The 12,563-nt window shown below is 60.2% G+C and overlaps 1 protein-coding gene across 4 annotated transcripts in view; it reads left to right on the top strand.

Annotated features, from left to right (window-relative positions):
- Positions 1 to 11,868, top strand: part of LOC111154230 (myelin basic protein) — a 108,868-nt gene extending 97,000 nt beyond the window's left edge. For 2 of the 4 annotated variants that reach the window (XM_022513704.1, XM_022513705.1), the window contains 5 exons: positions 448 to 555; positions 2,558 to 2,593; positions 2,926 to 2,958; positions 6,050 to 6,160; positions 10,407 to 11,868. In XM_022513704.1, the coding sequence (XP_022369412.1) occupies positions 448 to 555; positions 2,558 to 2,593; positions 2,926 to 2,958; positions 6,050 to 6,160; positions 10,407 to 10,451 (333 nt within the window). In that variant the 3' untranslated portion in view covers positions 10,452 to 11,868. Of the gene's footprint in view, positions 1 to 447; positions 556 to 2,557; positions 2,594 to 2,925; positions 3,509 to 6,049; positions 6,161 to 10,406 lie in introns of those variants that run through there. The other 2 variants (XM_022513707.1, XM_022513706.1) reach the window with 2 other exon arrangements.
- The last annotated feature ends 695 nt before the right edge of the window (positions 11,869 to 12,563 follow it).

Genomic DNA, 12,563 nt, shown 5'->3' on the forward strand with positions numbered 1-12,563 from the left:
TGACCTAGGGCGCTGATTTTGAGAAACGGAGGCCAGTTCGCGTGATGCACCCCCTTCAGAGCTCATGGTGGGGGGTTTTGCCATTAATCCCCGCGTGTTCTCCTTTATCCACAGCAGAAGCTCAGGGAAGTGATAGCTTTCTCATAGCACTCACTCACCCCGCGCCCGTCTTCAGTGGACTCACGGAGACATCCCATTCCCTTCCCTGTGCCGTGACTCTGGGGGACCCAGTGCCGGGTCCGTGGTGGAGACACCCCTGGTACAGTCAGAGAGTCTGCTGTTCCCCTGGGGGCCCCAGGAGCATCCCGAGTCATGGCAGCCACATCCCAGCACAAGGTCCCGACCCTAAAGAAACCAGGTGCATTTCCAGGAGAGGAGAGAGGCCTCCCAGGGAGGCCAGAGCGGAGGGTGGGACCTGACCCGAGCTCCCCACGCCCTCTCTTTCAGGATGGACATCACGCGGCGAGAACTGCCCACTACGGCTCCCTGCCCCAGAAGCCGCAGCACGGCCGGCCCCAAGATGAGAACCCTGTAGTGCACTTCTTCAAGAACATTGTAAGTGCTCCCATCCAACTGTGAGCGGCAGGCGGCGGGGAGAATCAAGCCTGGGGGGCAGCAGGTGCCCAGTCACGGCCTCATCCATGGGGGACCGGAGTCTATCTCTACATGACCCTGAATTCAATCCACAGGGGACCAGAGTCTATCCCCACATGACCCTGACTCTAATCATGAAGGGACCTAAGTACATCCCAGATGATCCTGAGCTCTAATCCTGGGGCATCTAAGTATATCCCCAGATGACCTTGAGCTCTAAGCATGCAGGGACCTGAGAGTATATCCCCAGATGACCCTGACTCTAATCCACAGGGTACCCGAGTCTATCCCCAGATGATCCTGAGTTCTAATAGTAAAGGGACCTGAGTATATCCCAAATGACCCTGGGCTCTAATCCATGGGCACCTAAGTATATCCCCAGATAACCTTGAGCTCTAATACATGGGATACCTAAGTATATCCCAGATGACCTTGAGCTCTAAGAATGCAGGGACCTGAGTATGTCCCCAGATGACCCTGACTCTAATCCACAGGGTACCTGAGTCTATCCCCAGATGATCCTGAGCTCTAATCATAAAGGGACCTGAGTATATCCCAAATGACCCTGGGCTCTAATCCATGGGCACCAAAGTATATCCCCAGATGACCTTGAGCTCTAATCCATGGGGGCCTAAGTCTATCCCCAGAGGACACTGAGCTCTAATTCACAATAGACCGGAGTATATCCAGGTGACCCTGCACTCCAATCCATGGGGGACTGAGTCTATCCCCAGATGACCCTGAGCTCTAATCCATGGAATTAGAGTATATCCCCAAATGACTCTGAACTATAATCTATGAGGGGCCCAAGTATATCCCTAGATTACCCTAAACTCTAATCCACAATAGACCTGAGTCTATCCCCAGATGTCCCCGAGCTCTAATCCATGAGGGCCCGAGTCTGTTCCCACAAGGAATGTGAGTATATTCCCCATGATGCCTCCTCCTCCTCAGGGTGAGGTTGGCCATGGGAGCTCAGCCCTAGAACCTGGTCACAAGGTCTGGACTCCATCTGCCACTTACTGAATTTTGTGTTCTAGTGAAGAACTCACTCCTTTTGAGACTAAAGTACTATGAGACACGCACTTTAAAAACGCAGGCTTGGCAAAACTCTGGAGACAGAAAGATTAACAAGATGTGAAGAGGAGCGGTTGTCAGGGTTTGTGGACAGGGAGGTGGACGGGGGAGCACAGATGGGGCAGTGGACCTACTGTGTGTGATACGGCTGTGGCAGACACCTGACCTCACGCACGGGAGCAAACCCACTGAACGAACACCCTCGCTGTGCACTCTGACTCGCTTAATGGAAGTGCGTCCGCCGTGGTTCCTGCTTGTAATGCACGAACCGCACGCGTGCAAGGTGGTAACAGACGGGGACAGTGTGCAGGACAAGAGGGCAGCCGTGGCAACGCTCTGATTTCTGTGCATTCTTTCTAGAAACCTAAGACTGCTCTCAAAAATAAAGACTGAAAAACAAAATCAAAACCACACGCTTCCAATCCTAAACGTTTTGTGCCACAGACATTTTAAGAGGGTGTTTTGCACGTTGACAAGTGGGTGTTTGACAAGTGAGCCCCAGGCCCAAGAACACTCCTGAGTACGGGCAACGCTTTTCCTCCAACCCCAAGAAAGGACCTTAGCAAAGGGAGGGTCACCGTCACCCCCGGGGGCAGCACGCGCGTGCGGGTACCTCAGCGGGATGGACCGGTCCTGCTCACAGAGCCTCCTGCCCTCGTCTGAACACTTTCTGAGTGTTCTGCAAACTGCCTGGCCTTGGCGTCCCAGGTCCTACAGTCTCCGTGAACGAGGACAGAACAGGGAGGCGGGCTGGGAGGGATGACTGTCGGGGCCCCCGGTCTCCGGGCCACCCCGGGCTGGTCGAGAGCTGGCAGGTGAGGGCAGGAGGCTCCGTGGGGGAGGGAAGTGCCCGCCCCCGCTCACTGGCCTCTGTGTATCTTTGTAGGTGACACCACGCACACCTCCTCCGTCACAAGGAAAGGTAAGACCTTGGAACACGGTCCTTAATTGTCACTCGGCCTGGAGACCTTCCCTGAAATCCCTAAATGTACCAAAAAGAGGCCGGGCCTCACGGCTGCCTGACTTCCCCGAGTAGCACAGGCTGCGGAAAACCGAGCGGAGAGTGGGGCCAACTCCCAGCTCGCTCTCCCCTCTCCGCCCTCGCCCCGAATCCGCCCTGAGCCGTCCCCGCCCCGGGACCCGGCGGGTGTCCGCACTGCTCGCGCTCAGCAGCATCCTGACCTGCTCGCTTCGTAAAAGACTTTCTCTCTCCCTGCCTCAATGACAATGTCACTGTCTCTCTCTCTCCCACAGGGGCGAGGACTGTCTCTCAGCAGATTTAGCTGGGTAGGTGACACGGCATGTCCGCGCGGCTCCCTCTCCCTTCTGCTCCTCACAGCTGCCTGGCATCTGCGTCCCACCCTGCGAGGCTCCCCTTCTTCCTCATCAGGCCCAGGGCCCACGCCATCGAGGACCACCTTCTCCTCCTGAGGGGAATCCAGGGCCCCCGCCGCCGACCCCGCAGCGGGGCACAGGTCTCTGCTTCCACGCCAGACCAGGTGGCTCCATGCCTGAGAAAGTTCTTGACCTCCTTCCAGCACAAGGGGGCGGATACTGGTTCCCATGGGGCAGGCCCAGGGAGGCCTGCGCCCGGCGGGCTGTCCAGACCCCAGCCCAGCCCCCAGGCTGACCCTTGGCGATGCCACCCCCTGTCACATGGTCTCATGAAGCCATGAGACCAGGCGTAGCAATAACCACAGTGTAGCTCTCAGCATCCAGGAACGTCGTCTGAGGAACACCGGGAACCAAGTGCCCACCACGATTTTAAAGGCCGGCCGGCTTACTTTCTAGACACCGGTGACCTGCGGTGGTGTCTAAGCCGGCTGAAAACGCCTATCGCGTGTGCTAACCAAACCTGTAGACGTTGGTTAGGAGTAAATGCCAGATGCGGCTCTTACTTGGCTCAGGCTGCCGTTTGCGGGATAAAATGGAAGAACAACCACGACCTATAGGCCAGGACCTCATGTGCGCTGGACACCCAGCCCGAGTCCCTAGTGCAAGACGGGCACATCCGTGGGGCTCAGTTAATGGGCATCACACACACGGATGAACAAAGTTTGAAAGAAAGAGAAAGGAGGGAAGCGAGAACAGTGGGGGGTGCGCAGGATGGGGAGGCCCGCCGAGCACGTTAGGGGGTTCCGTAAGGCTCATGCATGGCCCCAGCATGTTCTTACATGGAATTTGCTGGAACGCTTTATGCACATGTATTTGAGCCTTTTCTGAACGATGTGAACGACTTTGCAAAAAGGGGCGGAGCGTGTAGGCAGCCGGTGGGCTGGGCCTTGCCGTGACGGACGTCTGACCATCTGTGCCAGTAGGAGACCAAGAGGAACTGTGGAAGGAGCTCTTGTTTTGGTGACCCCCTGGTCTGCCTCCTGACTTTCTAGGCCTGGACGCTTGGGCAGGATGTGGAGTCAGCCGTCCTGGAGAAAGTGTGGGGGCCAGGGAGGAGGCCCTTCCCCCCTCAGGGCACTCGGAACCCGCTTCACCCAGCAGCTAACCGGAAAGACCTTTGCTCCCCTCTGCGTCCCGTTTTGGAGCCTACTAATCTTTATTCAGTTTCTCTTTTTTCCAAAGCAAATCCAGCTCATTCATCTGCTCGTGGGTCCATTTTCTCGAGCTACAGGACGGCCTTCCTGCTTGGAGGGTGTGGAAGTCGCCCGTGCTTCTTCTAAACTATATCAAACATTTCTTGGTAAATTCCAGGTTGTCTAAAGATAGAAGCAACCAAGAATTGGAAAGGACGAAAAGTCAAGCAGATCATTTAATCTGGAAACCCACCCTTGAGTTTTGTTCTCAGAAGTTCCTAGTTGGAGAAAAGCAAGCGAGACAGAGAATGTGACACGGGTGTGTGAGGCGTGGTTTCCTGCCGCGTCGTGTGTCTGCATGTGGCACCTGCATGCTTGGCCGTGGCCTGTCCCTCCGTGGGACGTCCCGGAGTGAGCGCGTCCACAGGAACCTCTGGACCCCAGGGCAGCCCGCCCTCCACTTGCCTCCACCACCTTTAGGATACGGGGGACCCGCACGGATCCCCGTTCCCTCCAGCCCGGACCCGTCTGCATGCTGCAGGGACCCTCGGCGAGGCAGAGGGATCCGGGGCGCCACCAGGTTTATTTCGTTGACTAGATTGTCAGGCGCAGACCCGAGCGATCCCCCGTGTCCTGCCGAAGAACCTGAACTCCCAGAGCCTGTCTGTGAAGACAGAGCCGTGGGGCAGGCAGCAACCTTATCTGAGAACCCCCAGCCTGCTTGGCACCCGCGTGACATGGTGCACGAGCCTGGGGATCCCCATTCTGCGAACACTAACCTCCCTGTGTCAGCACCTCCCAAGCCCCCCAACTCCTTTCTTGTGTCCGTGGGGGAAGATCCCATTTGAAAGTAAAATAGCTCTGAAAGTAGACGAGTCTGGGATGCGGACATCCTGACATGTCAGCAATCACTAGCCCTGCTCTGTGCCACGCGGGGAATTTCTTCCTTCCCCGAGCGCACGGGGGCTGCTGGCACCGGGAGGCCGGGCACGGCCTCTCCCGAAACAACGGCGAGCACGTGCCCGAGCTTACAGGCTCTGTTGGCAGGGCAGCACATCCGTAACCTTGCAGAACCCTCCCAGTCACCCCTAACCCCATTTTATAGATGAGGAAACTGAGGCTCAGGGTGGCTTTCACACTTGCCCGAGGTCGCACGGCGAGGGAGTGGAGAGCCAGGGCTTCATCCAGGCTGCGGGGTGCCTGCGGCTGTGCCCTGGTGTACGGTGGCAGGGACACGGCTTGCTGGCCGGAACTGCCCCCTTCCCTCCTTCACGACCGTACCAGATCCCGGTCCCCCAAGGGGGTGCACACATCCGCTCTCAGGGCACCGAAGCCATGGCCCGGGGAGCTGGTGCCGGGTCATCCTGGGGAGAGCTCATCTGGGCCAGAGAATCTGAAGCTTCTCCTTCCGCTTTAGAAAAGTAAATTGTGCTAAGGCCGAGGCTCCGGACCCTGCAGACCGCTGCAGGAGGAGCCGGACATGACGAGCTCACCCGGAGAAGCAGGCAGGGCCCCCCAGCTCTGGCGCCTGGCCTCCCGCTGCTTCAGGCCCAGGAAAGTGCCCCCTGGGGCCGAGAGCTGGCCGGGTGCGCCCTTCCTGCGGGCAGGGGAGCCAAGGCCGTTCACCGGGGTTAGCTCGACCTTGCCGCTCTTGAGAGCCACACGGTGGAGCGGTCCGGCTCCGATCTTTCTCTGAGAGCGTTTGGGCGCCCATCTCCCAACGCGCGGCAGCCGGGGCTGGGCCGACGTGGCAGCACGGAGCGGCCCTGGGCCTCGACTGAGCGGGCCCGTCCCCGCCCCGCAGCCCGTCCCCCGCACGGCCGCCCTGAGGGCTCTCTGGTCTCTTGCAGGGAGGCGAGGGGCAGAAGCCAGGATTTGGCTACGGACGCCGAGCTCCAGCTCACAAGGGGCTCAAGGGGGCCCATGACGCCCAGGGCACGCTCTCCAAAATCTTCAAGCTGGTAACGTAACCCTTGTGACCCTTCTGATGGTCAGGGGTGCGCGGCGGGTGGACGAGGGGCGGGACCAGGGGCGGGGCGGGGGTGGGCGGGGGGTGGGGCAGAGGCGGGGCCCAGACCTTACCCACTGTTCCTCTGCGGTTCACCTGCTAGGCTGGCCCAGGGACCAGGACGTGACTGCAGGGGTGGCCCAGGCTCCCTTGGGGACCTCGAGGATACATGAGGGGTCCCACGCGAGGCTCCACCACGCCCTGCGGAAGCAGGGGTGGCTGTGGGCGCTGACCTTGTCTGGAAGCCCTTGGTGCCGAGGCCTCAGATCTGTGACCCCCGAGAAAGGGAGCAGGAGCCGAGGGGCCGGGGGAGGTCAGTGATCAGGCGGCCAGAGGTCCCGGGAACCCACGGGGGCTGCCTGATATGGACGCTGTGGTCACTGGCCCCGGGGCCATGGTCAGGTGTGAGCTTGGCAGGGCCCGGGCACCTGGACGGGGCGTGAGAAGGCAGCGTGAGGACGGCAGGTGGGGTGGGCCCTCTGGCTTCTGGCTGGACTCGGACAGTCCTGAAGTGCAGCAGAGCCTCAGAGAGCCCCACAGCCGCCCATCTCGGCTCTGGTCGAGCCCAAGGTTGGCTTTGCGGTATGCGGAGGGGCCCACTGGCCTCCGTTCATTCCTGTACACTCGCAGGCCAGGGAGCCCACAGGGATCCCAGGCCTCCCCCCCAGCTCCGGCGTAGGGCCTGCGGGACGCCATCCTCAGGGGCTGTAACTGCCTGGACCCCGGATGCCCGACAGCCTCGGGCACGGGGCCGCCCACAAGCAGCCGCCGTCCCCGGGGGCAGAGGCCTCAGATGGTCATAGGGGCACGTTGGGTAGCTGAGAGCCCAGGCTGGCGGTGCTCACGGTCAGGGCCCTGTGGCTGCCCCTGCGCCCTGTCCGTCTGCGGTCAGGCTCACTCCGCGGACGGGTGCTTGCCGTGCCTCACCGCGTGCTCTTTGGCGGGGGGGGGCATGTAGAGAGCATGTTCTCGTGGTGGGGGACAGAACGTGGTTGGAATGAGTGCCCCGGGACAAGGCAGGGTCCCCTGGATGGCTGCCCACAGTGCTGGGGAGGGGCCAGATAAGGCCTCGTGGGCCAGGGTCGAGGAACCGGTCACACAGCTGGGGGCAAGCCCAGACTGGAGGAAGCAGAGGCCCCGGAGGAGACAGGTCAGACAGGGAAGGGGTCCCCCACACAGAAGGCCCTGGGACCCCCAGAGGGCTGCATCACTCGGGTCCCCTGACGCCTGACAACATGGTGTTCACGCTGAAAGGCTAGCCGTGAGTCGCTGGCAGAGACCAGCCTAGGTGGGGCTGGGGTTTCTGCAGCCCTCATATGGGGTCTTGGCGGTGGACCCGAGGTCCTTGCAAGAGCCCACACCTCGGGGTCACAGCTGGCAGGGGCCAGGGTTGCTCCACGCCCCATGGGGACACATTGCACCTTCCGACAGCCCAGGACAGTCTCCAGGCTGACTTGAGGCACGAGGGAGTGCCGTGCATCACTGGACGGGGCGCCCACAGGCGGACTGCCACGGGCACCGCTGTCTGAGTCACGTTCCCACATACTTCCTCGTTAGAGTAACGACCGAGTGGCTGTTTCCCCTTCCCGTGAATCCACACGAGGCCGCAGGCTTCCGTGCCTCGTGGCCAGAGAGCCAGTACCTAACAACAACCACGGTTCCCTGCAAGGTGCCCAGGACCGGCTCCCTCTCCGCCCTCAAGAAGCGCCATCGGGAGACAGACGCCAGCACGTACAGGGCAGGGTTCCTGTGTTAGGGCAGGAAAGGCATCAGCGAAGGCATAAGGCCCCAGGGTGCCCACAGCCCCCTGTCCGGAGAAGGTAACTCATGAGGAATTGCCTGTTTGTCCTTCCTGGGGGAGGGTTTGACATCGCTGCAGGCGGAGAAAGACGAGACACCCCAGTAGGAGGGGATGTTAGCGTGGGCACAGCCGCACACCCTGTCCGCCGGCTGGTGTCCCAGCCCCGCAGATAGACACGTCGTGGATTCTTACCGCCCCTTTGAAAGCTTCATCACCACTTGTCTTCAGGCCGGCGGGCACATCCTGGGGGAGCTGTGCGTTTCCATGGAAATTGCACGTCTAGGGGTTCTGGGTTACAGATGAGAACAGGAGCATCCCCTCGGCTCCCCCTGTCCTCAGACCACCCGCTGGGGTCACAGTAGACAACCTGATTTAACCCTAAAAGGCTCTGCTGTGTGCAGCTTGGTGGTATCATGCTGGAGATCCGGCCGCCGGAAGGCAGGACCTGTGCCTTCCGCAGGCTTCTGGTCTCCCCCAGTTCGGGCTCAGCCTCAGGCAGCCACGCACGAGGCCCCTCAGCCCCAGTCACCCTTGACAGGAGATCTCTAATCTGCATGAGGGCGCTTTCTAATCAGCCCCCTAACACATCACGGTCTTACCATTTATGGTGGAATAGTTGGGTCTGTGACCCCAGTAATCATGGGGTCATGTGTGCTGATCTTGCCCCGCCTATGCGAGAAGCTTGTGGGTTGAGCGGAGCAGCCGCGTCCCTGTCCAGCATGTTCATCGTGGGCGACAGACACAGGCCTGTGAGGTCCATTCGTTTTCACTCGGTTCCGTGTTTTCCTACATGTCTGTTTGTACAAAGTAGTTTAGAAATTGTAAAGCTTCCGTGGGGTTCAAGGGAAGCTTCAGTTTATCAAATTCAGTGACTGTGGCTTTCATGAGATTTTACTACACGAATGTCTACGAACTGGCCAGCCGCGGTCGCAGGGCTGAGTGAGCCCACGCGCGTGGTATCGTCGATTGAAAACTCCCTCCAGAGGCGAGAAGGGCTCCAAGGCAGTGAGTGTGGACGGAGGTTCCCCAGTACTCAAGGGGGTGCCCTTGCCACAGATGGTCCACCCCGTGGGCTGGGAACTGCTTGGAAACCCTGCATTTCTCTGAATCATTAGGGAACTGCATCAAAATATTACCAGTTTCTTCTTTGCAAATGCACAGCTGAGAGTTTCCCACACAGGGGTAGGGAAGGCAGGGATGGAACGCACGGCCTTCCCGCGGGTCCCCTTCCTTCCTACTCCAGACGCGGCCTCAGGCCGACCTCCTGCTCGTGGTCCAGCCCGTCCACTCAGCTGAGCCCGGGGCCAACCCGCTGCTGGCATCGACCTGCTCGAATGTGCGGAGAACCTGGCAGGGAGGAGAGCATGAGACCCGCCCAGCAGGGCTGCTGGGTGGAACCTTGACTCCGCCGCTGGCCGCGTGGCCATGGGGCATCACTCAATGGGGCTGTGCTCTGGCTCCTTGGACTGGAAAACAGAGACAATAAGCACCCCGCCTCCCGGGCTGGCGTCTCCTTCCACCATGGTGGGGACTTGCTAGGAGCAGGCACAGTCATAGAAATAACACCGGATGCCCACCATTGTCCTGCGCTCAGGCGGAGCCCCGGGAGGTGAAATGCTGTCTCACGGGACTGTACTGCACAGGATGGCGGGTGGACGCCCTCTGTTCTAGGAAGCAGGGGGTCCGCCCCTTTTCAGAATGAGACTGCACTTGCCAGGGAGCCGCGCAGATGAATTTTGGGGGGCTCAGAAAGCGGGGAGGCTCGTGCAGACTTGCGCTGGGCTCCCCCGGAGGGCAGCACTGAGGGCCGGCTTGTGGAAAGCCAGCCGGGCCGTCGGCCCCGCCGCTCCTGGGGGCTCGCCAGGTACTCCAGGGGCTGGAGTCCCGTAAATGTTCTCACCGAGGAAACTAACACCCCACAAAGCAGTTGTTGAACAATGTAAAGGGTCTTCTGGAAACCCGACAGATCCGAGCTGTGGTCTCCCTCTGTGCACGGGCACAGGAGGGGGCGTCGCCGGCACCAGGCTTCTGACGCCCAGCTCACTGCACAGGGTGGCGGCCACGCTGCGACTGGGGTGCTGTCCAGGGCACAGGTGGCATGTGGTGACGTGTGCTTTCACAGGTACCTTGCTTCCGGGGGCCTCTTGGTCTCGGCCCCCCATACGTGACGTGGGTGCTGGCTTTCTGGGTCCTGGGCAGGCAGCCCGGGAGCTTCTCCGAGGGTCCCGACACACCGGGCGAGTTCGCGCTCAGAGTGCTGGGACACGTGCAACCAGAGCCCCAGCCTCAGAGCCAGGCGAGATGGTCCGCGAGTGGGGTTCCCGCTGTGGGATCCTGGCGTGGGAGCGGAGGCCCTGGCCCCACGCACGTCATCTAATTGTGTGTTTCCTCTTCTCAGGGAGGAAGAGACAGTCGTTCCGGATCCCCCATGGCGAGACGCTGAAGCCCTCCCCTGGGGTCCCCGAATCCTGTCCTCAGCTTCTTAATACAACTACCTTACGAATTTAATACCGTCCACATCCGCTCCCCACGTGTAGCAAACACCCTGCCTAATGCCCGTTGAGCTGCGCACACGGTGGGCCAGGCACTCCGCGCCCTGCGGTTCTGGCCATCAGCCGAGCGGAGGAGACGCAGACAGACGGTCAGCGGTGACTTTGTGTCCGAAGAGAGCGCGTGCCCGGAGCCCCCTCCGCCCAGCGTGGCCTGGACGCTGGCGGCGCCGGGGCACGGACGCACCTCCGAGCTCACCCTCCTCCCTCGGACTGGCTTTGCTGACTCAGCTTCCCCAGGCTTCGCAGGTGCTGCCGTGCGACGCCACTGTGGACACAGGGATGCGTGCGGGGCGGTGAGGACTGCTGATCCGAGCTTCCTTTGTTTCCTTTGGTTTCTCTCCCCGCCCCCGGCTCACCTCCTAACACACACTCACTCTCCCTCCAGGATGAGCAGTCAGGAGCGGCACAGGGGCTTTCAGTACGTGCAGTGCGGGCGGGTAGCTGGGAGAGTCCCATGTGGTGGGCGCGGAGGGCGCCCGTAGGCGGCGGCTCCCCACCACACCCGGTTGGCGGGTCTCAGGCGCGGTTGCGAGGGGACAAGGAGGCAGAGCTGGGCTGGGCCACGGCCCCAACGGGAAACAGGATCTTCTTGGAAATTAGGTGATGGCACGGCGGGAGCCAGAGCGGCTTCTACGAACAGCCTGTTTCCCCCCGAGCCCAGCAGGAGAGTCCAGGGAGACGCTTGTCTCAGAGTGGGACTGGAGAAGTTTTCCGGGTGGCCTTGTGGCGTCACCCTGGTCACTGTGGGAGGTGACCGGCGGTGCTCCTCACGGCAGTGCGCACGGCAGATACTAACCCTCGGTGGACAGATAACCTCCGTCAGCTGGCATCCCGACACGGACGCGCGTGGCCACGGGCTTCGGAGGGCCCGCGTCCCAAGTGGCGGGGCCGGACGTCGTGGGGCCCGGGCCTGGCTGGCCCTGCGAGCAGAGACGGGGGCTCCTCTAAATTGTGTCTTTTCTAACTCGAGCTCACCTTTCCTGTGCTCCCCTCATAACACACTGACCCACCGTTTGATTTTAGCTACGTCTTAGAGGCCTTCCAAGGAGCCACACCGGCGTCATCCTCCCTTAGAACGAAGATGAGGAGTAGTCAGCACACCAACGTAACCCCGTCCTAATTCCGATGCCCGGTGTGGGCGTAATGTAATGTCTATTAACCCATAGCCTCAGTGATGAGAGGGTTACGGGGGAACAAGGAACAAAATTTCAGAAATGAAACCTCCACATTTCATGACACACACACACACACGCTCTACGTCTTCGAGCTGACTGTCGGCCGAGGGATCTTTGTGTGCGGCCACCCCAGACAGCGAGCACGGTGATGGTGGGGGCCTCGTGGAAACGACACACCGTCGGTCGATATCGAAATAAAATAATAAACTTTTAATGATCCTTGTGTGGTGTCTTCTTTTATCTTTGTTCTGGTCTGCAGAACGCGGGCTCCAGCGACACGAAGATGAGAGGTCGCATCTCAGGGGTGACACGGGTGTGGGCTGTGCCGTCGGGGACGGGGCGCGGGCTGGTGCCCAGTGGCTTTTGCATCAATAAGGGAGAGTGGACTAGAGGCCACAGTGAGGGCCCTGATTGGCTATGTCACCAGGAAAAGATTTTTCATTTTGTTCTTACACAATCTTTTAAAGCGTATTTGCATTACATTGTCTTCACCAGAGGAAACACCTGTTCACGTGAGCTAAAGAAACTCGGGGAAACTACTCTATGCCACGCAAAGCCACGGACAGCATGAGGGATTTGGGAAATTCTGTGTTGTTGTTTTGGGTGACAACAATTTTGTTTCAAAAAAGAGAAGCCAAAATCTTTGTTTTCTCTTGCTTTTAACAAGTCCTGGTTCCCTTCTGTCTCTGCAGCAGCAGGGAGGGAACTTCTGCACCTGTGAGCATAGTGGGGGCGGCCCCCATGCTGGGATGGTGGCGGGAGGACACGAGCCCACTGTCTGGAGCCCCCAGCCTGGGGAGCCGCCCTACTCGCCAGGCGCCAGCCCTT

The sequence above is a fragment of the Enhydra lutris genome, unplaced genomic scaffold (assembly GCF_002288905.1).
Source record: "Enhydra lutris kenyoni isolate GAN:26980312 unplaced genomic scaffold, ASM228890v2 scaffoldscaffold36, whole genome shotgun sequence".
NCBI classification, from domain to species: Eukaryota; Metazoa; Chordata; class Mammalia; order Carnivora; family Mustelidae; genus Enhydra; species Enhydra lutris.